The sequence below is a fragment of the Schistocerca americana genome, chromosome 6 (assembly GCF_021461395.2).
Source record: "Schistocerca americana isolate TAMUIC-IGC-003095 chromosome 6, iqSchAmer2.1, whole genome shotgun sequence".
Lineage (NCBI taxonomy): Eukaryota > Metazoa > Arthropoda > Insecta > Orthoptera > Acrididae > Schistocerca > Schistocerca americana.
Genome location: NC_060124.1, coordinates 17,888,111 through 17,915,302, shown reverse-complemented (window position 1 = coordinate 17,915,302; position 27,192 = coordinate 17,888,111). Strand labels below are relative to the sequence as shown.

The 27,192-nt window shown below is 42.3% G+C and overlaps 1 protein-coding gene across 1 annotated transcript in view; it reads left to right on the top strand.

Moving 5' to 3' along the window:
- Nucleotides 1–653: 653 nt before the first annotated feature.
- Nucleotides 654–27,192, top strand: part of LOC124619676 (thioredoxin-2-like) — a 66,213-nt gene continuing 39,674 nt past the window's right edge. The window contains exon 1 of the mRNA XM_047146218.1: nucleotides 654–998. Coding sequence (XP_047002174.1) covers nucleotides 654–998 — 345 coding nt within the window. The remainder of the gene's footprint in view (nucleotides 999–27,192) is intronic.

The following is a 27,192-nucleotide window of genomic DNA, read 5'->3' as shown; positions in this document are numbered from 1 at the left end:
ATCAAAAGCTGTTATGTTTTAGTTTAGTTTTTTTATTGATTGCTTAATAAAGTAGGATCAGTTTATTCTATCTCGTGAGATTTTTTTTTAAAAAAAAGCCAAAAAACACTTATCAGCTACTGTGAGATTTTTTTTTTAAAAAAAAGCCAAAAACCACTTATCAGCTACTGAAGCATCTGTATCTTAGGATCAGGTTATTATTAAGTACCGGCCGAATAAAAAACAAACAATTAAGTTAATTAAATCACACGTTTAATGATGTACCGAATATCAAGCGATCGCTTTTAGATTAACATTCAATTATTTTAATGATAGTGCTTATTAGAACACAGAACTGCTTTATTATCTATGCCTCGAAGTGAAGACATTACGATCTATGACTAAGGAATGACGTCATTGTTCAAAGCCGACGGGTTGTATCCCCTGCTGCACTAGGCCCAAGATTTTTTCCATCGATATTAGTATTCTGACGCACTGTCGGACTCTCTTTTCTTTAAAGTAATCTTTACTCTGATAAAATATTCCGTGAGTAACGTAAATAGTCTCTGGTCAAAGACGTTGTTCCGAAGTCGTTATCTCAATTAAAATTCGTAGAGCTGGTACATTTTCGTAAAGAAACATACAGCCAAACTCGTGATACCTCATATGCAGTCATGACTGAGGAGGTGAAAACAAAAGAGAAGAAACCACGTATTGAAGTAAAAGAGATATCCACCCCGGAGGAGCTAGCGACACTGCTGGAAGAGGCAGGCGATAAGCTGGTGGTGGTCGACTTCTTCGCCGACTGGTGTGGCCCCTGCAAGATCATATCCCCACGTGTCACGGACCTCGCTAATGCCCACGATGACGTCATCTTCATCAAGGTTAACGTCGACGAGTGCGACGAAATCGTCAAGAGGTACGGGATAAGTAGCATCCCAACGTTCGTGTTCATAAAGGCTGGCGAGAAGTTGGACTCCCTCATTGGAGCCAACTACGAGTTGTTAACGAAAAAGGTGGTAAAGCATAAAACCCCTCCACCTACGGAGGAACTTTCCACATAGTAAAAGCTCTGCACTAACTAAGTTTACTTGCTGTCTGGCACACTGAGTTGAAATATGATGTGCTAAGTTTGAATAACGTTGTCTTTGTAACTACCTTTTCGTACTGTTTTACGTGTATGTAACATCCCGTCTCAAGTGTGTCGAAGTGAAAAGAAGAGTGGGTCTTGGTCGTGTTTTTTTGAATTCTTGTTGCGCCGGCTTAAAAAATAGTCGTTAGTGGTGATCTACATTTTACTGAGAACGATATCACAAGAAATAGCAGCTTGACGTCCCACTATTTTCGTGAACTATTTTTTATTCGGCTGCAAGCTCTTAAAGTTGCATTTGTCGTGGTATGTTGGCACATGATTACACCGGAAAGGCAATAGTATCTGTTTGGAAACGAACCGTTTGAATAAAATATTCCTTTATGGAGGCCTATCTTAGGGAAAACAGCCTTTTCTTTGTTGAAATGCTTATTTACGCGGTAGCTAATTCTCAGGGAAGAGGTCATGATAATTAGATGATATCTATATATGATTACATCGCAATGAATATCAAGCATGATGCGATTATGGTGAAATTTATTTAAGTTGAATGGAATCCGTTACTAGTATAAGGGATGAAAAATGGATGAGAAACATTATTAATACTTACATTTCGGTGATACATAACTGAATGCCAAATTGTTAACAACCTATCTGTACCTTATTTAATCATCTGCATACATTATGGCTTCTCATACATTGTAGATAACGATCTATTTTAAAACATCAAAAAATGTACACATAATACCCCTCCCCTCTTCCACGAGTAAAATTTAGCGTTCTTATGTTAGTAGCAAATTACATTCAAATATTAAAATTCTACTAGCCTACTACAAAATATTGCTGTCTTGTTGTGATGCTGTTGAACATGGAATTTAAACAGCGAACAAATAAACATATCAAAAGAAAAGATATTACAATATATTGCTGTTTCTTCTAGATGTGTCTTAAATGTGCAGAAAAATCGGGTCGATCAACTATAACTACAATTAGCAAGTTACTATCATTGTTGTTTTGTCATGGTTGTTTGAGGAATACGTAATATTCGCGCAAACAAAGTTGACACTCGGCGCCATGGCTGATGGGAGCGGCTGTAAATGGGAAATGCCTTTACGGTCGCTCCAATCAGTCGCCGTACCGTGTTTAGTACATGACACGTACCCTGTATCGATTTCGTAGAACACCTCTGGTTCTCGGCATAGAGAAGAAGTATCTCTAGAGTGAGCATTGCTTTCTACGCATGTTGTTAACATTAAGCTGGAATTGTCACCTGATCTCAGGACGAAGCTGTTTCTTTAAGGCTAGTTCACACTGATCGTCACGTCAAAACATTCCATAACCCATTTCAAATGGCGGCATTAGCAGAGGACGACGGTCCGTCACGTTGCGTGACGTCATGGCACGGCGCGTCACGTCCCGTCAAGGTTTCTCGGAAGGAAAGTTTTGACGGTATCGTCGTCTGCTAATATCGTTAAGTCAACGGACTTTTGAAGCACTCAATCATGTTATAGTAGTGGATTTCATGCTTCTGTATCTTCATAATACTTATTTTGTTATTATACATTGTTTTGTGATAAATTGCAAACGTTCAGTGATGATTTATTTGTCTTTTTCATTGGGTGTTCTTATAAAAGCGATGTCAGATATCTGAAAGCGATAAATTATTGAGGTTTTAGAATAACAGAACTGCCGCTCACAATATATATATTTAAGAACGAAAAGGTCAGCTTCAATGAAGGAGAAAAACAGAGCTGTTTGTATCATCAGTTATATAGAAAAAACATAATAGTCAGTATAAACAGGTTCCATCTATCGTTTTAGTTATTGCTTCTTGTGTCTGCATGTATACATTTCTCTAGCAGGTAAGTGCCTGGCAGAGGGTTCACAATTCTCTATTATTCCAATCTCGTATAGCACGATTTCCCTTATTTTAGCGTAGTGATCGTTTCTCCCTATTTAGGTCGGTGTGAAAAAAATATTTTCGCATTCGGAAGAGAAAGTTGGTGATTGGAATTTCTTGAGAAGATTCCGTCGCAACGAAAAACGCCTTTCTTTTAATGATGTCCAGCCCAAATCCTGTATCATTTCTGTGACACTCTCTCCCATATTTCGCGATATTACAAAACGTGCTGTCGTTCTTTGAACTTTTTCGATGTACTCCGTCCTGACCTATCTGGTAAGGATCCCACACCGCGCAGCAGTATTTAAAAGAGGACGGACAAGCGTAGTGTAGGGAGTCTCCCTAATAGATCGTTACATTTTCTAAGTATCCTGCCAATAAAACGCAGTCTTTGGTTATCCTTTCCCACAACATTTTCTGTGTGTTCCTTCCTATGTAAGTTGTTCGTAATTGTAATACCTAGGTACTTAGTTAAATTTACAGCTTTTAGTGTAGACTCATTTATCGTGTAACCGAAGATTAACGAATCCCTTTTAGCACTCAGGTGGATGACCTCACACTTTTCGTTATTTACGTTCAACTGCCAATTTTCGCACCATTCAGATATCTTTTCTAAATCGTTTTGCAGTTTGTTTTCGTCTCCTGATGACTTTATTAGTCGATAAACGACAGCGTCATCTGCAAACAATCGAAGACAGCTGCTCAAATTGTCTCCAAAATCGTTTATATAGATAAGGAACAGCAAAGGGCCTATAACTCTACCTTGGGGAACGCCAGAAATCACTTCTGTTTTACTCGATGACTTTCCGACAGTTACTACGAACTGTGACCTCTCTGACAGGAAATCACAAATCCAGTCACATAATTGAGACGATATTCCATAAACACGCAATTTCACTACAAGCCGCTTGTGTGGTACAGTACCGAAAGCCTTGTTGAAATCCAGACATACGCAATCGGTCTGATATCCCTACTTGTGATTCACAGGAACGATGTTTTCTAAACCCAGGTTGACTGTGTGTCGACAGACAATTTTCTTGAGGTAATTATAATGTTTGAACACAATATATGTTCCAAAATCCTGTTGCATATCAGCGTTAACCATATGGGCCTGTAATTAAGTGGATTACGTCCACTATCTTTCTTGAATATTGGTGTGACCTGTGCAACTTTCCAGTCTTTGGATACGGCTCTTTCGCCGAGTGAACGGTTGTATATGGTTGTTACGTATGGAGCTAATGCATCAGCATACTCCGAAAGGAACCTAATTGGTGTACAGAGTGGAACAGAAGACTTGCATTTATTAAGTGATATAAATTGATTCACTACTCCGAGGATATTTACTTCTACGTCACTCAAGCTGGCAGCTGTTCTTGATTCGAATTCTGGAATATTTACTTCGTCTTCTTTTGTGAAGGCAGTTCGAAAGGCTGTGTTTAGTAACTCTGCTTCGGCAGCACTGTCTTCGATAGCATGTCCATTGCTATCGCTCAGAGAAGGCATTGATTGTTTCTTGCCGCTAACATACTTAACATACGACCAGAATATCTCTGGATGATCTGCCAGGTCTCGAGACAAAGTTTCGTTGTGGAAACTGTTACAAGCATCTCGCATTGAAGTCCGCGCTAAATTTAGAGCTTCTGTAAGAGATCGCCAATCTTGGGGATTTTCCGTCTGTTTAAATTTGGCATGTTTGTTTCGTTGTTTCTGTAACAGTGTTCTACCCCGTTTTATGTACCAAGGAGAATCAGCTCCGTCGTTTTTTAATTTATTTGGCATAAATCTCTTAATTGTTGCCGACGCTATTTCCTTGAATTCAAGCCACATCTGGTCTGCACTTGTATTATTAATTTGGGATGAGTGGAGATTGTCTTTCAGGAAGGCGTCAAGTGAATTTTTATCTGCTTTTCTGAATAGGTATATCTTTCGTTTATTTTTGGAGGATTTGGGGATAACAATGTTCAGCCTCACTACGACAACCATGTGTTCACTAATCCCTGTATCGGTTTTGATGCTCGTTATTGACTCGGGATTATTTGTTGCTAAGAGGTCACGTGTGTTTTCATAACCCATTTCTATTCGCGTGGGCTCATGAACAAACTGCACGAAATAATTTTCAGAGAATGCGTTTAGCACAATTTCGGATGATATTTTATGCGTACCACCGGCATTAAAAATGAATTTTCGCTAACATATCGAGAGTAAAATATCATGAATAACTCATGTTATGAAGTTTGCTTCGGCCATTAATAAATTTTGTCGTTGTCCGTTCCGATGCTATACCATTTTGTATCTCGGATGGTGACTGATAAGCTCACCTTCGCCGTTCGGTACGGGGCTGAACGAATTCACGTGAAGTGACCTGACAGACAGTCTGAATACACCCCGATGTGACGGTGCTGTGACGTCATATACGTTCATTTTGCTCTTCACAGCAAAGAGCTAAGTTTATTCCAGGTATCAAATGCAAATTGTTATGGAGTCTACAAAACGACTGTGCCAAATCCACAACTCTTACGAAGAGAATCTGTCTGTACTGGAGATATGATGATATTCGAATTCTATAGGTATATACGGACAAACGGACGCCGTCCCTCGATTGTGTGACAACGGTGGCAACGTATGTTGACAACACAAAACCAATTCTGCGCATCTGCATGGCCACTGCAGAGACATTTCTACTCTATGGTTCTCGGCCCATTTCAACTGTTAAAAACCTTCTTACTTTCTTAGTGAGGGTTATAGGTGTTCTTTTTTCTTCCTTTCCTTTTTCGAAGATACAAAAAGTGCGGTATTGTTCTGAGACTTCTACCGCTGCAGACGTCCTCGGACGCTGCTGGGGTAGTTGTTTTATTTACCGACGGTAACTGCGCATACAGTCAACATATTCGTTGCTCAACTACTCGAAAGAGCTGAATACTAACTGCACGGAGGCTATAGTGAGATGATGGCATCCGAACATTAACGAGTTTCGCTAATGTTTGTTCTGGAACATAGGCTGTCGATGTGACAGACACTGCACGACCTTATTAAATGGAAACCAACATCTCGATTAGCTGATTGTTCGATAGCGGCTCCAGGTGTCTTTGGAATAAATATTATATTTTCTGTACTGTAGTGTCTTCAGCCAAGATTATTTGATTATAACGCTGAAGTCTTGTAAAGTATTTGATTGAAGGGGAAAATTTAGGAAAAGAAGTAAAATTTCATTTTGCAAGATATCAAGTCATTGAATCATTGGGTGATTTTAAGAAAAGGCTTAGGTATTGAGCAGATGCAAACCGTCTTCTACTCAAAAGTATTTATTTGTGTATTAATGTTAACAGTTTACTGGCAAATTCTATGAATATCAATTCCCATAAATGTATATGCATAAATTTATGGAACATTAGTTACACCATACAGGGAACGACTAGCCAACTACTTTGGCATTTCAAAAGCTGTTCACTCAGTATTGATCATTAAAATCACTGATATCTTTATGTAGAAATAGATAGTTAATGATCAAACATTAATCATATGCAATTTAGGTGATGCCCATTGCGCATTTAGTGCAATTACCTCTTCACGCAAGCCTTTTACATTATATTTGTTCATAAAAACTTCAACAGTGACGATTCTCAGACAATAACAAACACAAAGGTGCTACAACGGATTTACAACGACACATCAATGAAAAGAACACAAATTTAACACAAATGCTAGCAAACACAGCAACACATTACAACAGAACAGCGAATATCCAGCTACATGAAATTAAATAAAGTACTAAAAGTTAACAAAGAAAAATAGTATTTTACAAATTGTACTAATGAGAACTGTCGAATGCTTTGAACTGAAATTTGGTATGTTAATTAGCATTAGTAATTTACAGGCCTTTTACATGATCTAAATAACGGTCTAGAGTTTCTAGGTAAATAAATTGTCACAGAAGTCACTTTTGAACAGACACTGGCGTCCAAAAGTAAAGCAACAAACCACTATTTCCGCGTTTTCTGTCTAATTCACAATATAATCATGCAGACTATCAACAGATGTCCGTACGATCGTGTTCTGCACGGCAGATGGCATTCTCGCCGATGGACATCCCTGCCAGCTATGACATCATGAACCTATGAAGCCGGCCGCTGTGGCCGAGCGGTTCTAGGCGCTTCAGTCTGGAACTGCGCGACCGCTACGGGCATGGATGTGTGTGATGTCCTTAGGTTAGTTAGGTTTAAGTAGTTCTAAGCCCAGGGGACTGATGACCTCAGATGTTAAGTCCCATAGTGCTTCGAGCCATTTGAACCATTTTGAACCTATCAAACGGGGTGATGTTTTCTGGATAGTCCTACATCCACAATCACTGTGTAAACAGTCACATACGGTGCAGTATGGCACAGATGATGATGACGTTTGGTTTGTGGGGCGCTAGACTGCGCGGTTATCAGCGCCTGAGCAAATTCCCAACCTTGTCTCAGACCAATCTCACCACGTGCATGAATGATGATGAAATGATGAGGATAACACAAACATCCAGTCATCTCGAACCCGGGACCTTGTGCTCGGGAAGCGCGAATGCGACCACGAGCTGCGGACGGCATGGCACAGAGAGGACGCCTACCAGACTCTGCGGTGAAGGCCCATAGGAAGAGTGGAAGCAGAACAATCGCAAACTGAAGTGGCCTGGTGACGTAATGTGAATCGTTCTGTTGTTTTTCGGATATGGCGACAGTTTATAGAGACCGAAACTGTATCCCGAAGACCAGGACAGGGACGACCCCGTGTCACATAGGAAAGAGAGGACCGTTGTTTGGCTGTACGAGCATGACTGTACCGCCTTAGTACAGCACGGCAACTGGCATCTGACCTCGCAGCATCCACTGGACTTCTACATCTACATCTACATCTACATACATACTCCGCAGTCCACCATACGGTGCGTGGCGGAGGGTACCTCGTACCACATCTAGCATCTTCTCTCCCTGTTCCACTCCCAAACAGAACGAGGGGAAAATGACTGCCTATATGCCTCTGAACGGGCCCTAATCTCTCTTATCTTATCAATGTAGACTTTCCGCGAAATATAAGTTGGCGGCAGTAAAATTGTACTGCAGTCAGCCTCAAATGCTGGTTCATTAAATTTCTTCAGTAGCGATTCACGAAGAGAACGCCTCCTTTCCTCCAGAGACTCCCACCCGAGTTCCTGAAGCATTTCCGTAACACTCGCGTGATGATCAAACCCACCAGTAACAAATCTAGCAGCCCGCCTCTGAATTGCTACTATGTCCTCCCTCAATCCGACCTGATAGGGATCCCAAACGCTCGAGCAGTACTCAAGAATAGGCCGTATTAGTGTTTTATAAGCGGTCTCCTTTACAGAAGAACAACTTCTTCCCAAAATTCTACCAATGAACAGAAGACGACTATCCTCCTTCCCCACAGCTGCCATTACATGCTTGTCCCACTTCATATCGCTCTGCAATGTTACGCCCAAATATTTAATCGACGTGACTGTGTCAAGCGCTACACTATTAATGGAGTATTCGAACATTACGGATTTCTTTTTCCTATTCATCTGCATTAATTTATATTTATCTATATTTAGGGTTAGCTACCATTCTTTACACCAATCACAAAGCCTGTCCAAGTCATCTTGTATCCTCCTACAGTCACTCAACGACGACACCTTCCGTACACCACAGCATCATCAGCAAACAGCCGCACATTGCTATCCACCCTATCCAAAAGATCATTTATGTAGATGGAAAACAGCGGACCTACCACGATTCCCGCCGACCGCGGTGGCCGTGCGGTTCTGGCGCTGCAGTCCGGAGCCGCAAGGCTGCTACGGTCGCAGGTTCGAATCCTGCCTCGGGCATGGGTGTGTGTGATGTCCTTAGGTTAGTTAGGTTTAAGTAGTTCTAAGTTCTAGGGGACTTATGACCTAAGATGTTGAGTCCCATAGTGCTCAGAGCCATTTGAACCATTTGAACCACGATTCCCTGGGGCACTCCAGACGATACCCTCACCTCCTATGAATACTCACCATCGAGGATGAGATTTTCACTCTGCAGCGGAGTGTGCGCTGATATGAAACTTCTTGGCAGATTAAAACTGTGTGCCCGACCGAGACTCGAACTCGGGACCTTTGCCTTTCGCGGACAAGTGCTCTACCATCTGAGCTACCGAAGCACGACTCACGCCCGGTCTCACAGCTTTACTTCTGCCAGTATCTCGTCTCCTACCTTCCAAACTTTACAGAAGCTCTCCTGCGAACCTTGCAGAACCAGCACTCCTGAAAGAAAGGATACTGCGGAGACATGGCTTAGCCTGGCTTAATCTGCCAGGAAGTTTCATATCAGCGCACACTCCGCTGCAGAGTGAAAATCTCATTCTGGAAACATCCCCCAGGCTGTGCCTAAGCCACGTCTCCCTGTAAAGTGGAGTCGTCAACATCCCCCACCTGGACGATCGAACAGTAGGCCGATATTCTTTTCACAAATGAGTCTCTATTTGGTCTGGAGAGTGATTCTCGACGGATTCGCCTCTGGAGGGAAAGTGGAACACGATGTCGGAGTCCAAACATTGTGGTAAGAGACTGATATCGAGGAAGTGCGGCAGGGATTACGTTGACGACTCGAACACCTCTTCACGTAATTCTAGAGGGTGACTCGGCAAGGTTTAGCTGCTGTCAGTTATCGTGGTAAGATCTTGGGACATCAAGGTGCTGTGCTGCTAGGCTTCGTAGTGATGGACGATAACTGTCGACGCCATTAGAGCACAGGTGGTTGATGTTTCCTTCGAAAAGGAAGGCATTACACCTATGACGTGGCCCACTCGCTCTCCCGATTTCAATCCCATAGAGCATGTCTGGGACGCATTAAGGAGACGGGTTGCATCCACCAACCACTCTCCAAGAACAGTGACTAGCTCAAATGCAAGAATGGGTGTTATTTCCTCAACAAATGATGCACAGCATGCCCCTTCTTCGTCAGGCCTGTATTGTTGACAGAGGTAGTCATACCCACACTGAGCACATTAACCAGTGGTCGGAATGTGTGTGCAAATCCATTACGTTAGAAAAAAGGAAGAACATTTTTGTCTACCGTTATGCATCTTGCAGCTGTTTACTTTTTGTGCTATTTACATTGTTTCTCCTTTACTGTCACCTGTGTCTACTATTTTGTGGCAAAATAAATGCAACCTTGCAGAATATCTGTTTGTTGCTTTAATTTTGGAGGCCAGTATGTGTTAACACAGTTACTATTTTCACTAGTCCATGTCTTAATACAGTTTTACTGAAGTCACAGACTTTGCCTTGATACGATGAAGACGAGCTGGAGACACTCGTGAACTGGCGCTAGTAACGTTGTACACAAGTAATTCATTACAAAACTCAGACATGACCACATTTCGCTCAAGACGGCTGGTGGGCAAATATTACTGCAGAAACCGTTGAGCCAATTTTATACCTATAATGAGTACTGCTTACAGTGTGTTAACTATAAGAAGGCCGAGTTGTGAGGGGAGTGCGGGGAGAGGAGGAAGCAAGCATTGGCCGGCGAGGGGAGAGGAGCCGTTGGGGGGGGACAAGGCTCGGCTACCAGTTGCAGTGCTGGCACTACAAATTGCGCGTCATGCTTACACGAAAGCAGACGAAAGGCTTGGAAGTAAAACTCGCTTTAACTGTTGTTCGTAAACGAAACTGAAATCGTCATGTACATTAAAATCTATATATATAAAAATGAATGTATGTATGTTTGTCTACTATGTGCTCACAAACCATTCATCCGATTGCAATGAAAGGAAAAAAGGTTGTCGCTTACTACATTTTCTCAGTACATACCGTAAATCTGCCGCAATAGGCATGACGTTTTAATGTATTATTTCGTTACTATTAGCTCTAATCGCAACATATTTTGCATACAGTATCCACATATATCAGTAAATGGGTCGGCACATTTATGTTTCTTTACGACATATAATTCAGGAGATATGACGTGGTAAACGTCGAGATTCGTGAAAAAGTGCCGCGTCAGGCATGACGTATTGTTCTATTATTTCTTCACTACTAACACTATTCGCAACACGTTTCGCAAACGTGTTAAAAAAGTATATAAAACCACGGGCGTATTCCTAAAAAACGTTGTGCTAAAATTTTAAATCAATCGGTCAACAACTTTCCGAGATTTCTTCCATTGCGAAGCACGGGCGTACAGCTAGTGTGTAATAAATATCTTAACTGCAGGAATGAAGTACGCTTATCGCAAGGAAAGGAAACAGTCTGAAATAGAAATAAAATTTACGACGCAAAGAATGGCAGATTGTTTTTCGTATTTATTCGAGATGTCATACTTTTGAAAAAATTTAAAGCCATGTGGTCCACCGCTTTCACTGCCACTATGTTCCGTTTCTGTGTTTGATTAAAATAGAACAGAAACACAATTTACAACAAAATAATAGGAGATTGTTTTTGTTATTTATTCAAGCTGTGATATTTTGTAAAAACATTTCACGCGATATGATCAGTCGCTTTCACTGTCACTGTCTTCCGTTTGTGTGTCTGAGTCTTCCTCACTCACATCTGATGTGGTAATATAATTTTGCGAGCATCGCTACGTAATACTGCTTTCCTTCTAACCGTAGGCCTACCGGTTGGGGTTGTTGGCGACTCCCGAGATGGGCCAGCAACTGCCTCTTCACTCATTTTGATAATGTTTAGCACAACTGCACAATAAAAACACGCAGAACAGTACAGCGCAAACAATAACGAAGCAGACTACAATGGCTACCTTGTACAACACAGTCTGCTACGTGATGTTGGCAGCAGTCGAAACTGCGTGCCTACCGAAGCCTACCGACGTGTACCGACTTCTACCGATTCAGGACTAGGGAGAGGTCTGCCATCTAAAAGTTTACACACTGTACTTTCAAAAGGAGCCAACTGGCAGTTTACATAAGGTTGCGACAACTGAGGCTATGCGGTCTGCCAGCAGTCGGGCGCCACATAACAGACCCCTGCAAGTTCTGCTCACTTAGCAAACTCGCTGTGCCTTGTGTAAGATATCTTGCTCTTGCAGCCATCATTATTTTATTGTCTGTAGTGGGTCGGGGGGCACAATGATCGCTGCAGGATGAAGGAAGGGCCATCCTTCTAGTTGTCACTGAGCGTTGTGTTTTAATTTGATGGCTTGGGAGGCGGGAGTCATATTGTGAGAACCGCAGACAAACATTAAGTTGGCCCGAGCTATTAGAGTTGGAGGTCATGTGTGCGTGAGGTGTGCTTGCTTGTGTAAATGAATCGTTTGTGTTTTTCCTCTTCCGACGAAAGCTGTGGTCAGAAGCTTACGTGCGTCTATTAATTGTGCCTGTCTGCATCTTAGCGTATTATGTTTACGGTAAGTAGCAATCTGTCTTTTCCTACATTGTTAATTTATAAACACTGTATCTCTGCTCGGTGAGAATGCATTGGCACGGTGGCGGCGCCGGGACATTGGAGGCGGCTTTACTGTGGGCGCAAGGAGGCAAGCGGCGACTTCTTCGGTAGGTAACGGCAGAAAGCTGGGTGCCCTACCGTTCATGCCTGAGAGCAGGATGCAGCAGCAGAAACGTCATCAAGCGGTGCCGTGAAGGAGGAAAGGCCATTTGTGGATGGACAGTTTTTGTACACGTCCGAGCAGGTATTGTTGCAGTGAGGATCTGCCTAGTGCCGTCAAACTGTCTTGAAACCACGTTACAGCCTCAGAGTTCTGCCGTACTTGCAGAGCCACTGCGTGGTATAGCGAGCACTCGTATTTCAGCAACGGATCCTGGATCGATTACGCGCTGCTACGTATCATTCACAACTTCTGCTGTGTTGCAGCAGGCAACTGGTGTCTTTAAAAAGAATTATTATGTGCTAACTAACGAGGAGGTATTGAATAGAATTGGAGAGAAGAGAAATTTGTTGCACAACTTGACTAGAAGAAGGGCTAGGTTGGTAGGGCATATTCTGAAGCATCAAGGGATCACCAATTTAGTATTGGGGGGCAGCGTGGAGGGCAAAAACCGTAGAAGGAGACCAGGAGATGAATACACTAAACAGATTCACAAGGATGTAGGTTGCAGTAGGTACTGGGAGATGAAGAAGCTTGCACAGGATAGAGTATCATGGAGAGCTGCATCAAACCAGTCACAGGACTGAAGACCACAACAACAGCAACATTTCGTTGTAACGGTTTATACGTCTTCATTCGATCAAAACCTTGGATCAAGGTGCCAGTGTTACTTCTCTTGTGGTTTTACTGTTTGGGAACTTGTAAGCGATTTGTCTGTGCAACGGATTTTTATATCTGTTCATACGATACAACCTGACTGGAATGAAATGTTAGTGTCATGCACACTTTAAGCTTGATCCAGAATGAAGTTTTCAATCTGCAGCGGAGTGTGCGCTGATATGAAACTTCCTGGCAGATTAAAACTGTGTGCCGGACCTAGACTCGAACTCGGGACCTTTACCTTTCGTGGGCAAGTCCTCTACAACTTTGAGGTACCAGGGCAAAGTTTTGGTAAGAGATTCCTCATCCCAGGCCATTGAGATTGACAGTCTATATCCTTGCAAAGGATGTGATGATTTTTTTTGCTATCTTGGTGGTAAATGGAAGGACGTTCAGTGACTGATTCCCAGTGGTGATGATATTTTAGACATCTCAGTAAGAAAATATGGAGGAAATCTGGTTCTGCAGTATCTAAACAGTACGTTGTCTGTCTGTAAAGGCTTTTTATAATCTTATTCGTTTACATAAATTGTGCTTTTCACACAGCTGCCTAGCTTACAATGGAGGCACTTCTTAATTTTGAATGTCTGACAGATACCAAGCAGAAGCTTTGTTGATTGGTGTCTGCAGTAGTGTGAGATACTTTAGGTGGCCATCAGTGAATTCCGGATCTAAAGAGGTAAATCTTTGAGATCAAGAGGGACTAGCTTAAGCAGTACTGGGAGTAGGCGTGGAGATTCTGGAGGAAACACAAATGGTGTAGATTATGAAGACATTATCCGTTAACTTGAAGCAGAGAAGGGATTTAAGGTTCTGAATGGATGGAGTGCATTTCATTTGGAACATGATGGAGCTTAGTGATGGAAGTAATACATGTAGTGATCAGTAAAGCATCTGGCTGTAGTGCTTAATTCCCTGACGAAGACGAAATAGAAGACGACGCAGGAGACGGAGAAGAAGAAGAAGAAGAAGGAGGAGGAGGAGAAAATCGAAGATTTAATTGTATGGAGTTCACGAAGTTCTCACGGTCTCCTTGGTGTCCTGCAGTATCAGTCACCTTGGATGTGTGTGGGCAGTTAGGACCTCCTGGGGAATTTTGTGGATTGTGGTGCTCATGGACACGACCCTTCGCTGCGGGGGTGGATAAGGTACAGTTTCTCTCCGCTTTCTCTGCATCCCAGGCTATTCTGCCCTCCCCCCGTCCCTCCCCAGCCCTCTCCCTCCACCCTCCGACTCCCGCCAAGCTGCAAACCTGCACATCCAACTGAAATCGTTGTACAGTATTTCACGAGATATATGCTGGAGTTAAGGCCTGAAGATGGTGCACTGAAACACCGAAACTGATAGCTACATAATAAATGACATCAAAAGGATGGCCGCAGGTCTCTCTCTCTCTCTCTCTCTCTCTCTCTCTCCCTCACTTACTCACTCACTCACTCACTCACACACACACACACACACACACAAACATACACACATACAATTTTTTTTTCTATTACTGCCTTCCGTTTCCACGAGCGTACACATAGCTGTATTTACTCGTATTAACAGTAGTCGGTTCTGAGTGTTATCTATGTGAATTAATACGTACACACTAACAATAACATAACTGAAATCGCAGAGGACAAAATTAAATTCATTTGCAGAAAAGAGTAGTTAGCTTTCATGAACTTCTAGTAGGCGCTTCAGTCTGGAACCACGTGACCGCTACGGTCGCAGGTTCGAATCCTGCCTCGGGCATGGATGTGTGTGATGTCCTACGGTTAGTTAGGTTTGAGTAGTTCTAAGTTCTAGGGGACTGATGACCTCAGAAGTTAAGTCCCATAGTGCTCAGAGCCATTTTTGTAATACAACTGACAGCAATTATAAAAGTTGTCTCTTTTATTGTACAATACAAAGCTTGTTAATAAAGTACAAAACCGCAGCCGAAATTCAATCGTTATGGCTCTTTGATTAACAATACCATATCATATTCTGACACAAGTTTTGTAAAAGAAGTGGGGAAGTCTTCCGACAGCTGTTTCGAACGAGCGAAAAGTGAAGTGAAGTATACGGCTGCGTTAAAGCGGGTATGATAACTAGGAAAAGCATCAGTGTTTCGAAGATTCGTATGTATCAAATGGTGAACTGGAAACGAGCCTGCAAATTTTAGTAGCAGCGGCAAGAAACCTCTGCAGTGTGTTATGAGGCTGTCTGCAAATAAAAGAAACAAATAAGACTAAAATAAAACTGTGTGCCCGACCGAGACTCGAACTCGGGACCTTTGCCTTTCGCGGCTTCGGTAGCTCAGTTGGTAGAGCACTTGCCCGCGAAAGGCAAAGGTCCCGAGTTCGAGTCTCGGTCGGGCACACAGTTTTAATCTGCCAGGAAGTTTCATATTCGCGCACACTCCGCTGCAGAGTGAAAATCTCATTCTGGAAACATCCCCCAGGCTGTGGCTAAGCCATGTCTCCGCAATATCCTTTCTTTCAGGAGTGCTAGTTCTGCAAGGTTCGCAGGAGAGCTTCTGTAAAGTTTGGAAGGTGGGAGACGAGGTACTGGCAGAAGTAAAGCTGTGAGTACCGGGCGTGAGTCGTGCTTCGGTAGCTCAGTTGGTAGAGCACTTGCCCGCGAAAAGCAAAGGTCCCGAATTCGAGTCTCGGTCGGGCACACAGTTTTAATCTTCCAGGAAGTTTCATATCAGCGCACACTCCGCTGCAGAGTGAAAATCTCATTCTGAAGACTAAAATATATCATCATGCTTTTGAACGTCACCGCAATGTGAAGGAAACATTATCAATGCAAAAAATACCTTTTACTAAAGTATTCCCGTAGCACAACAACACACAAACGTATGGTACTCCAGCGCACAAAGATCTGATGCCCACCAATTTATCGGTACAGCAGCTACCGGTCACACTTCACACAGTAAACCCTTGTCCAGTCTCCACGGTCGGCTAAAGAAATGTTTTGCTCCACAAGCGACAAATCATACGCCGCCCCCTCCTCCCCCCCCCCCCCCCCCCCACACACACACACATACGCATGCACACTTAATGCCTTCCTCAGACTTAAGTCTCCCTTCCTGCACATTGTAGTATTGTCAAACTTTAAAAGTAAATCTAAATCTAGTGATGGTGGCAGTGGGTTGTTTTCTCTTTTAAAAGAAGTGCTATACAGAAATTCCTCTCAACAGAAATATATTCCTAAATGTTATTCCAGTTCTAAATATCAAGAGAAGAAACAAATCACTTCCATCTGAGGCAATTCCTGAGATCATTGTTATCTTTCAGCGAAAAAGACGTCCTTATTTATACAGGGTGGATCACAACATTAAAAATTGCAACTGTGAAAGAATACGATAACAGCAGCAAAGTCGTTCTAGCAAACGTGCGTCCGCAAACAAGCCGTTTGCTTCATAACTGCGACTTTGTGGCTGACTTCGGTATAACATATTTCCCTAGTTGCAGATTTACTCTGATGATTCTGGACGTACCATCATATAGCGGGAGGTGGTAACATGTAATGCACCAAGGATCATCTTGTCGAACACGATCGTTTTGGTACTCTGGTTTTATAGATGTGGGGAAGCATAATGTTGCATGCATATACTGACGTCCAAATCTTTGAAACTGTTACACTCACCGGTCAACGCTACACTGTACTCCCTTCTTTTTAGGGGTCTACTCGGCCATGAACCTCATTTTTATAACAGAGCGAGGTGGAGTAGTGGTTAACATACCAGACTCGCTTTCGAGTGGACGACGGTTCAAATTACCGTCTGGTCATTCAGATTTAGTAGGTTGTCCGTGATTTCGCTAAATCGCTCCAAGCAAATTCCGGAATGGTTCCTTTGGAAGAGTACGGCTGATTTCCTCTCCCCCGCCCTTGGAGCAACCAGAGCTTGTGCTCCGTCTCTAATGACCGCTCTGTTGACGGGACATTAAGCTCTAATCTTCCTTTCCCCCTTTCACTTTTATGAATGACAACGCGCGACTGCATCAAAGTGTGCAGATGGAGGAGGTCTTGGAACGAGAGTATACTCGGCGAATGGACTGGCGTCCGTGTTCCCAGACTTACATCTCATCCAGCACATGTGGGAAGTGTTGGGGAAACGCAGCTCATCCATATGCTTCAACGACCATCCAGCAGTCATTAAAAGCGCTGGTGGAGGAATGGAGGGCGCTACCACAAAAACACCTTACCAGCGTTCTAGCCAGCATAGAAGCACTTTGCGGAATAAGCACTGCCATCCGTGATGAACAAAAACCCTAGTAAGAGCCATGTCATGCCTTTTATAATTCCAGCGGACCACCATAAATCTCGGTGACTTCAGAGTAATTATTGTCTTTGAATAAAGGTGTCATTTCTTTTCGTCTAACTCCGTACTTCTTTTAGGTACGTTCTATACTATACCATAGCATTTCGTTCTATGTAAGGTTCATGTTTCGTCGAACTGTCACTCAGTCACTCAGCAATGACACATCATGTGAAAATGACTTATTTCCTAAATATTTGCACGCCAATATATATATATATATATATATATATATATATATATGCCAAACATTCAATTTAAACATTTACGTTTGCTATTTAAAAAACCAACGATGAAACCTATGTGCGTGCAACATAATCAAAGACAACACACATGGAAATTACGCAAGGAAAGACATCCAGATCGAAGCATTCAAAGAGACGAACATAGAACTAAGCACGTTAATGTTACAAATAACCTAGTGAGTGAAAAGTCCAACTTACAGAGGGCCTGCACACCCGGATTCCAGGTCACGAGACCAAACAATTGGAAGGAATAAAGTGCCAGCAAGAAAGAAAATATAAGCATTGGTGTGAAGCGCATGTGCTGTTTCAATATGGCTCCTATTCTGCTTCGACATGAGTGATGCGACTTTCTAAGCAAGAGTCCTTAAACACGGTAGTTTCGATATACAAAGGGTACTAGGAAAGTTTCGCAATACGAAGCAACAGTAAGTCGCTGGAGGATGATTGTTGCTGTGTTCTGAGAATACTTCGTACTTGCATTGTAGCCGCTGTGCCAAATCTGTCGGCACAGCCGTTCACTAGCACCGTTAGTTTGAAGTGCTTACTATGGCATCGTAGTCACGAAGTGAGATTCGGGTAGTTTTGTGGTTCAACTTCGTGCGTGTTTATACATAGACCAGTGCTTTGAAGAAATGACTTTTGCACTCGGTGATGGTGTCCACATCGTACAACTAACAATATTCAGGTGGCACAGAGAATTCCAAAGAGGAAATTTCATTCTGGGGAGGATGCTGAGAGGGTGGGACGGCCACGATCATCAGCTACGGAGGAAAACATTGATGCTGTGAGAAAAATGCTGGACGAAGACAGGCGAATAACCTATAAGCTGATAGCGGATACCTTAGGGCTGGATGTAACAGCAATCCGTTCTATTCCGCAGGATGATTTGCAAATAAGGTGTTGTGGACTGGCAAGACAGCCAATCCACTGTGACGGGTAGCCGAAAGGCACGCGTTTAAGCTCACGCAGGCTGGCGTGAGGTCTGGAACAGGTAAAGTAATTATACTAGCAAAAAAGGTACGTAGCTTCTGGAATACTTAACTTTAATCCATAATTGGTGAACATCGGTCTGACGGTACATGCATCACAAGATAAATAACAAATGATAATGGCGCCTTGCTAGGTCGTAGCAAATGACGTAGCTGAAGGCTATGCTAACTATCGTCTCGGCAAATGAGAGCGTAATTTGTCAGTGAACCATCGCTAGCAAAGTCGGCTGTACAACTGGGGCGTGTGCTAGGAAGTCTCTCTAGACCTGCCGTGTGACGGCGCTCGGTCTGCAATCACTGATAGTGGCGACACGCGGGTTCGACGTATACTAACGGACCGCGGCCGATTTAAAGCCTACCACCTAGCAAGTGTGGTGTCTGGCGGTGACACCACATAAGGAAACTTTGTTGCCTCTGAGGTGCCGCATAGACTGGCGGAAGAGCAGGCGACAAGACGTGTGACTTGGTGCCTGGAGGTGTTAAAGAAGTTTTCTAAGGGACGATCAAAGTATGAGAATAACATCGTGACAGCTGATTAGACCTGATTGTACTATTATGAGGTGCCGACGAAGACTCAAAATAAAGTCTGACACTCTGAAGATGATGACACACCCTTAGCTCAAAATTTTAAACATGGCTGAAGCAGAAACTGTTGAAAATCTTCACGGTAAATGATAACAGTCAAACAGTTGCAGGATAAAGATTTATTGAAATCGTTGACCACGGTTTCGGTATATTTAAATATAATAGGGAAAACGTGTACAATTCCACGTTTGCTGAACATCTATTGCTCTTACAGCGTACGCCATGAAAATTGGATGACGTAGAATTGGTACACGAAATGAGTAAGGGTTGCAAACTGGACCTGTTTGAGGAACTACAAATTTTCAAACATGTATCTCAAAAAGATGGATCTATTCTTAACGAACATGTGCAGCTTAGAAACAAAAATTTTTTGAGTAGTTTCAAACCCCTTCTTGCTCTAACGTAATATAGTCTGGCTGACTATAAACTAGTTTTCTTGTCTGTTGATGCTGGTGAGATGCTCCTTTCCTGTCTTGTTGGGATTTTACGTATTTTTGATGATTGTTGTTCGCGGTTTTCGATGTGTATGTGTGGTTTAAATGATTCTGTCATGTTTTTTATTCATGACGACAGATGATTCGATTTACTACTACATTTTGTTCGTTTTCGCTACAATGTATCCTAGTCTTTAATTTGCGCAGGATTCTCGCGCATAACACTAGTGCCCTCTCTCGTTAGATGTGTTCCTTAGCGCAAGCTTCACCTGCTTGACACTAGGACACAGGCAAATTGGTGTTCATATTTTCTATTGTATGTATGTGTTTTAAATGTTTCTTATATGTTTTATTTATTAAGACAGATCTTTTGAATTAGCACAACCTTTAAAATTTTGACACGCATGAGTATGTTTCCTGGGTTTTGATGTGCGCGAGTGTCTCGCCCATACCAAAAGTGCCCTCTCTTGGTGAAACTGTCTGCCCTAGTGCTTCCACACCCTCTTCACGCTAGTTCACAGGCTAAGCACTGATAATATGCCGTGTTCGCATCCGCCATCACTTCATAATTATGCTATACAGATGGAGGTCATATTTTAACTGCTGACGACGCCTTTGGCACGATTGTTTTATGTATCTCCACTGCAGGATGTGATTTTAGTAAGTGGCTAAAAGTTTTTGTAATTGTAATACTTTGGTAATTTTCGTGATTACTTAAAGCTATAAATGTTTTTTTTTCTTCCATTTCAGTGATGGTGCTAAGGTTTTTGCTAATGAGGGCGTCTTCCTGTTCAGGTGCATTTTTGCTTCTGATGAAGGTATATTTAGATATACCGAAACAGTGGTCAAGGATTTCAATAAATCTTTATCCTGCAACTGTTTGGCTGTTATCATTTACCGTGAACACCCTTAGCTGTCAGAAAATCCCAATCAGTAAAGAAGAAAATAATGGCTGTTTTATTTTCAGATTAAGTGGAAATGTGGAGCGTGTCGTTTTGGACACACTGAAGACAGTCACATATGAGTGATACTGATCAGTGCCTGCCCAAAGACATCCAATCTTTGAAGAACCTACGACCGAAGTCAAGAATGGACACTTGGTTCCTCCATCACGACAACGCTCCAGCCCATTTGCCAAAGAATGCACCGTGTATTAGAGGGTACAGCTTTGAAACATCTTGAGCACCCTCCTTACCGTCCAGACCTAGCTCCTTGTGACTTTGCACTGTTTCTGCATGTGAAAGTGAAGGTGAAACGAGTGCAATTTTCAAGTGATGTGGACCTCCTGAGGGCTTGGGACTACGCGTGTGCCTTACTCCCTACAGAAACTTAGCAGAACTGGGTTGGGGAGTGGTTTCAGAGGATGGAGAGATGTAGTCAATGTGGCGGAAATTACTTCGAAAAAATTAAATAAATAAAGCTGTATCGAAAAACTTTCCTAGTACTCTTTGTACATGGAGTTCTCCCACGTTACATGCATGTAATTCTCCGCTGAAATATTTAACAAATTTTAAAAGAATGCTAGTTCATAGCTGTTAGCTGGCAATATGACAGACTTGAAACAGCAAAATCAACGATGTGAACCAGCTCTGCGCTCACTCCCGACACTACAGAATGCGGCAGCTCTGCATGATGGCCGATGTGGGCTCCACTAACCCCATTAACACTTTATGCGAAACAGTGAAAGTAGGAAGGTAAAACAGATTCCGTTTAGTCTTATAACACGATTTGAATGCGTATAAAACCTGCACTCTGCGAAGGATTCCCTTTTTATGTTTCAAATCGCTGAAGGGTACAGAAACGAAGCCTAATACATCAAACAAAAAACGGTTTTACAATATATAGTTCGAGTGCTGTCATGACGTATACGTAAAAATGCTGCCACAGCTGAAAGTAGGCAGGACGCAGTGGTTACAGGAAGAGACGAAATGTGCTGCGTGCGTTATTTGTGTAGCTGTTGGCGTAATCGTGTGACTAGTCTTTTGTGTTGAGAACACTGATTTCAACCTTCTTCAGATTTCAGTGAATATCTTTGGTTAGCACATATTTTATTGGGAAGTGATAAAAAACATATTACACGAAGATTTCATTTATTTTACTCGTTGGCCATGGTTATAAAACCTACGTCGACATCCGAAGAGAAATGGTGCGTCTGCCACGCCTAGAAGAGTAACGAGGTTCAATATCTAAAACATAAGTATGATATCTGCGGAAGTCGAAGACTTGTTGAACTACATATTGACATTCGAAGAGACTCAAAAAACGTATTCATCTGCAATAGGTAGACCGCACAGCGTATACACTAATAAAAGACTAGTAAGAGAGACATATAAATTTTCACTTCTTCGTCGGCGCTACTTGACAAATTTTCTCTTCTCTTCGCATTAATTTGACCGCAAACCTGTGACTGCTTGTCGATGGAGCGGGACTTAATATAGCTCGCACCGTCTTTTAGGTAGCGGTTCGGTGAAAGATGAAGTGCATAACGAAGAAGGCGACGGTCATTGAAGCAGCAGAGCGGATGGTGATACAAAAATAATTTCGTTAACCGTTAATACGAGATCCAACCACACAAGTGGCGTTTCTCGGCTGCAGTCGAAACTCGGTTGATCTATTTCTAATAAGTTCCCAAGTAAACAAACAATGGTATAAAAACGTTTCTTCCATTTAATAGTACTTTGCATCGTACCTGTTAATCAAATCTGAATCAAAATCTGTGCAACCAGGTAGAAATTTACAGCGTACGATGACTCGCTGTGGCTTTCGCTTGTAATGTTGCGTAATGGTGCCCACATCGCATTCCCTCCATCATTCGCACCTCTATGTGTTACAGTCCAGCAAGACGACGAGAACAGAAACAGTTTTCAGGCACTGCAGTCGTAGTGCGGGTGTCCACGATACACGTTTGAAAGGAACTCAACGTTAAAGATTTTAATAAAAGAAAAATAGTGACTGGAGTGAAGCAATTAGTGAAACATCAAAAGAGGGATGTACAAGCAAAGGAAAGCAGAATGCTTCTATAGGCTACCTATATGACTGTTGTACGTCAGATTGTCGTAACAATGCAATATTACAACAATTTAGATTGCTTCGGTTGCAGACAGCTGATTGTCATTCAGCAATCTCGATAAGAATTCGATAAATTAAAACGGAGAAGAGTAACGAAATGCACGCACACATTCTCTGATTTAGATTAAATTCAAAAAGTATTGTCACTTTTATGTGTTCTCGCTTTTGGGTTATTAATTCGGGGTCTACTACAATATCGTTCAAAATTTACTCAAAGCCACAAGGGGAAAAAATAGGGTAAGTTAACTTTTTTGTCGAAGTAATTTTGTTGCTTCTTTCGTTTAGTTGTAATGCCGTGGTTTACAATCCGCAAATGTATTACGGAAGAAGGATAGTCCCAGAAGTAATGACTTTTTTAATATACAGTATTATATTCCTGCTAAAATGGAAGAAGTCCAGCACCCGCTTGAGAAAGAAAGTAAATGTCGCGTTGCAACTTTTTATCTTTTATTTCCAGTTATTGAAGCTGCACTTAGTTAAACGAACTTATATGTTCGTAGACCCTGTGATAACATCAGGTTCATCTTTGTTCAGTATTTATATACCGAATATGAGGGTAATTAGAGAGTGAGTGGTGTCTTTCTTGTCCCCATTTTAATTTAATGATGTGGCTGAACAAGATGATCAACGTACACATTTTGCATATTTTGTGTGCCTGAGAGTAGCCAGAATACAATCACACACTAAATGGACTACTTAGTGCGCTTAAAGAAACTCATGAACACTGTAGTGGTTGCTTATCCCTTTAGGGTCCACTATTAACGCGGCTGTGACAAGAATGTGCTATTAATCGACACCAAAACTAGAACTCAATTGCCCAAAGACTGCGATGACAGTATAATAATGGACTGAGCGTGGTTATTGGCTGTAACATACAGAAAAGTGTGTCCTATTTTGCCACATGACGTGAGTCACACAACAGACTATGAATAACTCCGTTAATGAATCTAAAACATATTAAAACCAAAAGAAACAGTTTCTGGAATGGAATGTTGTACGAATGATTGTCTTCTGTTTTTTTAAATTTCTTTCTTGTATAATTTACTCTCGTGGGCTTACTTTCTTTTTCTCTTTAGTCTTTATGATGTTGAAGACATTGCTCCAAAGCGGAGGGGAAAGGCTTTAAAATATTTTATGGTGTATTCGGTAATAAATTATCATGTCAGAATCACATTACCGACTTCGGCCAGCTGCAGAACTAGAAAACATCTACAAAATGTTACTGAAGACAAAATTACTCCCCTCCTTGTCGATTATGATAGTTCTGCATTATTTGATGATTGATTGGGTGGAGTTCATTAAACACAATGGACTGAGTTGTCACTATTAGTGTATTATGTCCTCTGTCAAGTAAAAAAATCACGAAATTTGAATAAAACTTCAACTTTCATGGACGCTTCAGACTTGGACGACATTGCCCACTTGAGAATTACTGTTCTTCCGACATGTGACCGTAACATTCAGTACATTTCGCAGCTATCATTCGAATGCCGCCCCCAGCCCGCTGTCCACGACGAATCACCTATGTACACACCACTTCAATGACTTCTACGCTGGCGTACGCTTCAAAACAAGCAACGATAAAACAATCACCTAGATGTTCGACTGCGCGTTTGTCGCAGTTCAGGGAGATTCTATTATTTTGTTCTCGTATCGATCGAGGGGCAACAGCGGGGACTGCACCGTATACAAAACACTATTCCCGCTAAAACAGAAACTTTCATCGTGTCGGTTACGTCCGATTTATGCGTTCAGTTCGATACAGTTGAGTATTTTGTAGAATTTCGACACTGCTGGGATGTAGGTCTTGACAATCAGAACAAGATAGCAGTGTTATCTCGTTTTACGCAAAACGTGGACATATTGAATTTTGCAAAAGGACGACTCAGTTTCAAACTTATTTCTTGTGAGACTACATTTATTTCACTTTATTTTACTTTTTTTGAATAGAATTACTTAGCCTTCGTTTAAAGGATGATACCTGACTTGCCGAATCTCCTCTGTGTCGTTTTTAAATACTTGCGTTCTGCTTTGTTAAATGGATGCAAGACAGGGGAGAAACGTGCAAAGTTAAAAAAGTTAAATTCTTTACAGACAGAAGATCATCTTCAAACAACAACATGTATTTCAGGTACGTTAAGAAAAAAATGCTCTGTTGCGTGGTAAAAGGGTGCTGGGATGCGAAGCGTTTTCTGAAATTACTCAAAGCGCTTTCTGTACTCCGAATTTTCTTGTGAGAACTGACTATAAAGATTTCTTCTCTCTCTCTCTCTCTCTTTGTCTCTCTCTATCTCCCTTTGTGCCTCTAAGTAGCTGTGGAAATCTTCAGGCACTATGGATAAAATACGAGGGTCACTCCAAAAGAAATGCACACTATTTTTGTAAAAATACAGTTTTCATTCTGTACGTGTGAACGTTTTACAGTGTGGAGATAGATCTTTCCCGCTTTTTTCAAACTTAGTTTTACCTGTTCCCGTCAGTGGCGCCGTCACAGCATGTCTTCAAGATGGCTGCTACACTTGACGTTCGTCAGAAGCAACGTGCTGTCATAGAATTCCTGTGCTGTGAAAACGAGACAGTGGGAAACATCCACAAGAGGTTGAAAAAGGCCTATGGAGATGCTGCTGTCGATCGCAGCACAGTTAGTCGGTGGGCAAGCAGGTTACGTGATGAAAGCGGGCACGGCAATATTGAGGATTGTACTCACAGCGGCAGAGAGTTAACGAATTGGTGTGTGCTGACAGACGCATCACAGTGGAAGAATTGTCACGCTACGTTGGGATAGGGGAAGGAAGTGTTTGCAGAATACTGGAAGTGTTGGCGTTAAAAAAGGTTTGTGCCAGGTGGGTTCCCGGGATGTTGACAGTGGCTCACAAGGAACAAGAAAGACGGCATGCAGCGAACTTTAGGAACAGTACGAGAATGGTGGAGATGAATTTCTTGGAAGAATCGTGACAGGTGATGAAACATGACTCCATCATTTTTCACCAGAGACGAAGAGGCAATCAATGGAGTGGCATCATGTAAATTCACCCAAGAAAAAAAAATTCAAAACCACACCTTCTGCTGGAAAAGTGATGGCTACGGTGTTTTTCGATTCCGAAGGACTCTTGCTTGTGGACATCATGCCAAGTGGAACCACCATAAATTCTGATGCATATGTGACGACACTGCATAAACTTCAAGCTCGACTGAGTCGTGTTCAACCACATCGGCAAAAGCAGCATGTTTTGCTGTTGCACGACAATGCACGGCCACAGTCAGTCAAAAAACCATGGAAGCGATCACAAAACTCGGATGGACAGCACTGAAACAGCCGCCTTACAGTCCTGACCTGGCTCCATATGACTATCATCTCTTTGGGAAACTGAAAGACTCTCTTCGTGGAACAAGGTTTGAAGATGATGACTCCCTTGTGCACGCTGCCAAACAGTAGGTCCAACATGTTGGTCCAGAATTTTACCGTGCGGGTATACAGGCGCTGGTTCCAAGATGGCGTAAGGCAGTTGAGAGGGATGGAAATTATGTGGAGAAATGAAAATATTGTTCCTAAAGGATGTATCTACACACTGTAAAACTTTCAAACATGTAGAATAAAAGACGAATTTAAAAAAAAAAATAGTATGCATTTCTTTTGGAGTGACCCCCGTAAAATACGAGGGGCGTTCAAAACGTAGTGCAACACATATTCCTCGGCCAGCTGCGGTTTAAAATATGCAGAATTTGTTATGGGACGTTGTAGAATATTCCCGCTTCAGCACCTGTAGTTTCATGAAGTTCCGATAGGTGGCGGCGCAAATGCAATCTTCAAAATGACGTTTGTAACAGAGCAGAGAGCTGTCACTGAGTTTCTTTTGGCGGAAAACCGGAGTATCCCAGGTATTCTTAGAGGCTTGCGGAATGTCTACGGAGGCCTAGCAGTGAACAAAAGCACGATTAGTAATTGGGCGGAGCCTCTGTCATCGCCGCATCAACCTGTCCGATCCCCTGCTTGTCGACCACATACAGCGGTGTCTCGTGCAACCTTGGAACATGCGGACACTTATTCGAAGTGATCGACAGATCACAATGGAACACCTCGCTGCACAACTGGACGTCTCTGTTGTTAGTGCTGACACACTCGTCCAACAACTGGGGTACCCAAAGGTGTGTGCCCACTGGGTTCCTCGCTTCCTAACAAAAGACTATACATAACAATGAATGACTATCAGCGCGGAATGGCTCGCTTTAAAGAGATTGATCGTGACAATAATTGTCGAACATCGTCACAGGCGATGAAAAATAGCTTAACCACTTCGAACAGGACACAAAACAGCACTCCATGGAGTGGCGCCACACCATCTATCCTCCAAAGACAAATTTCAAA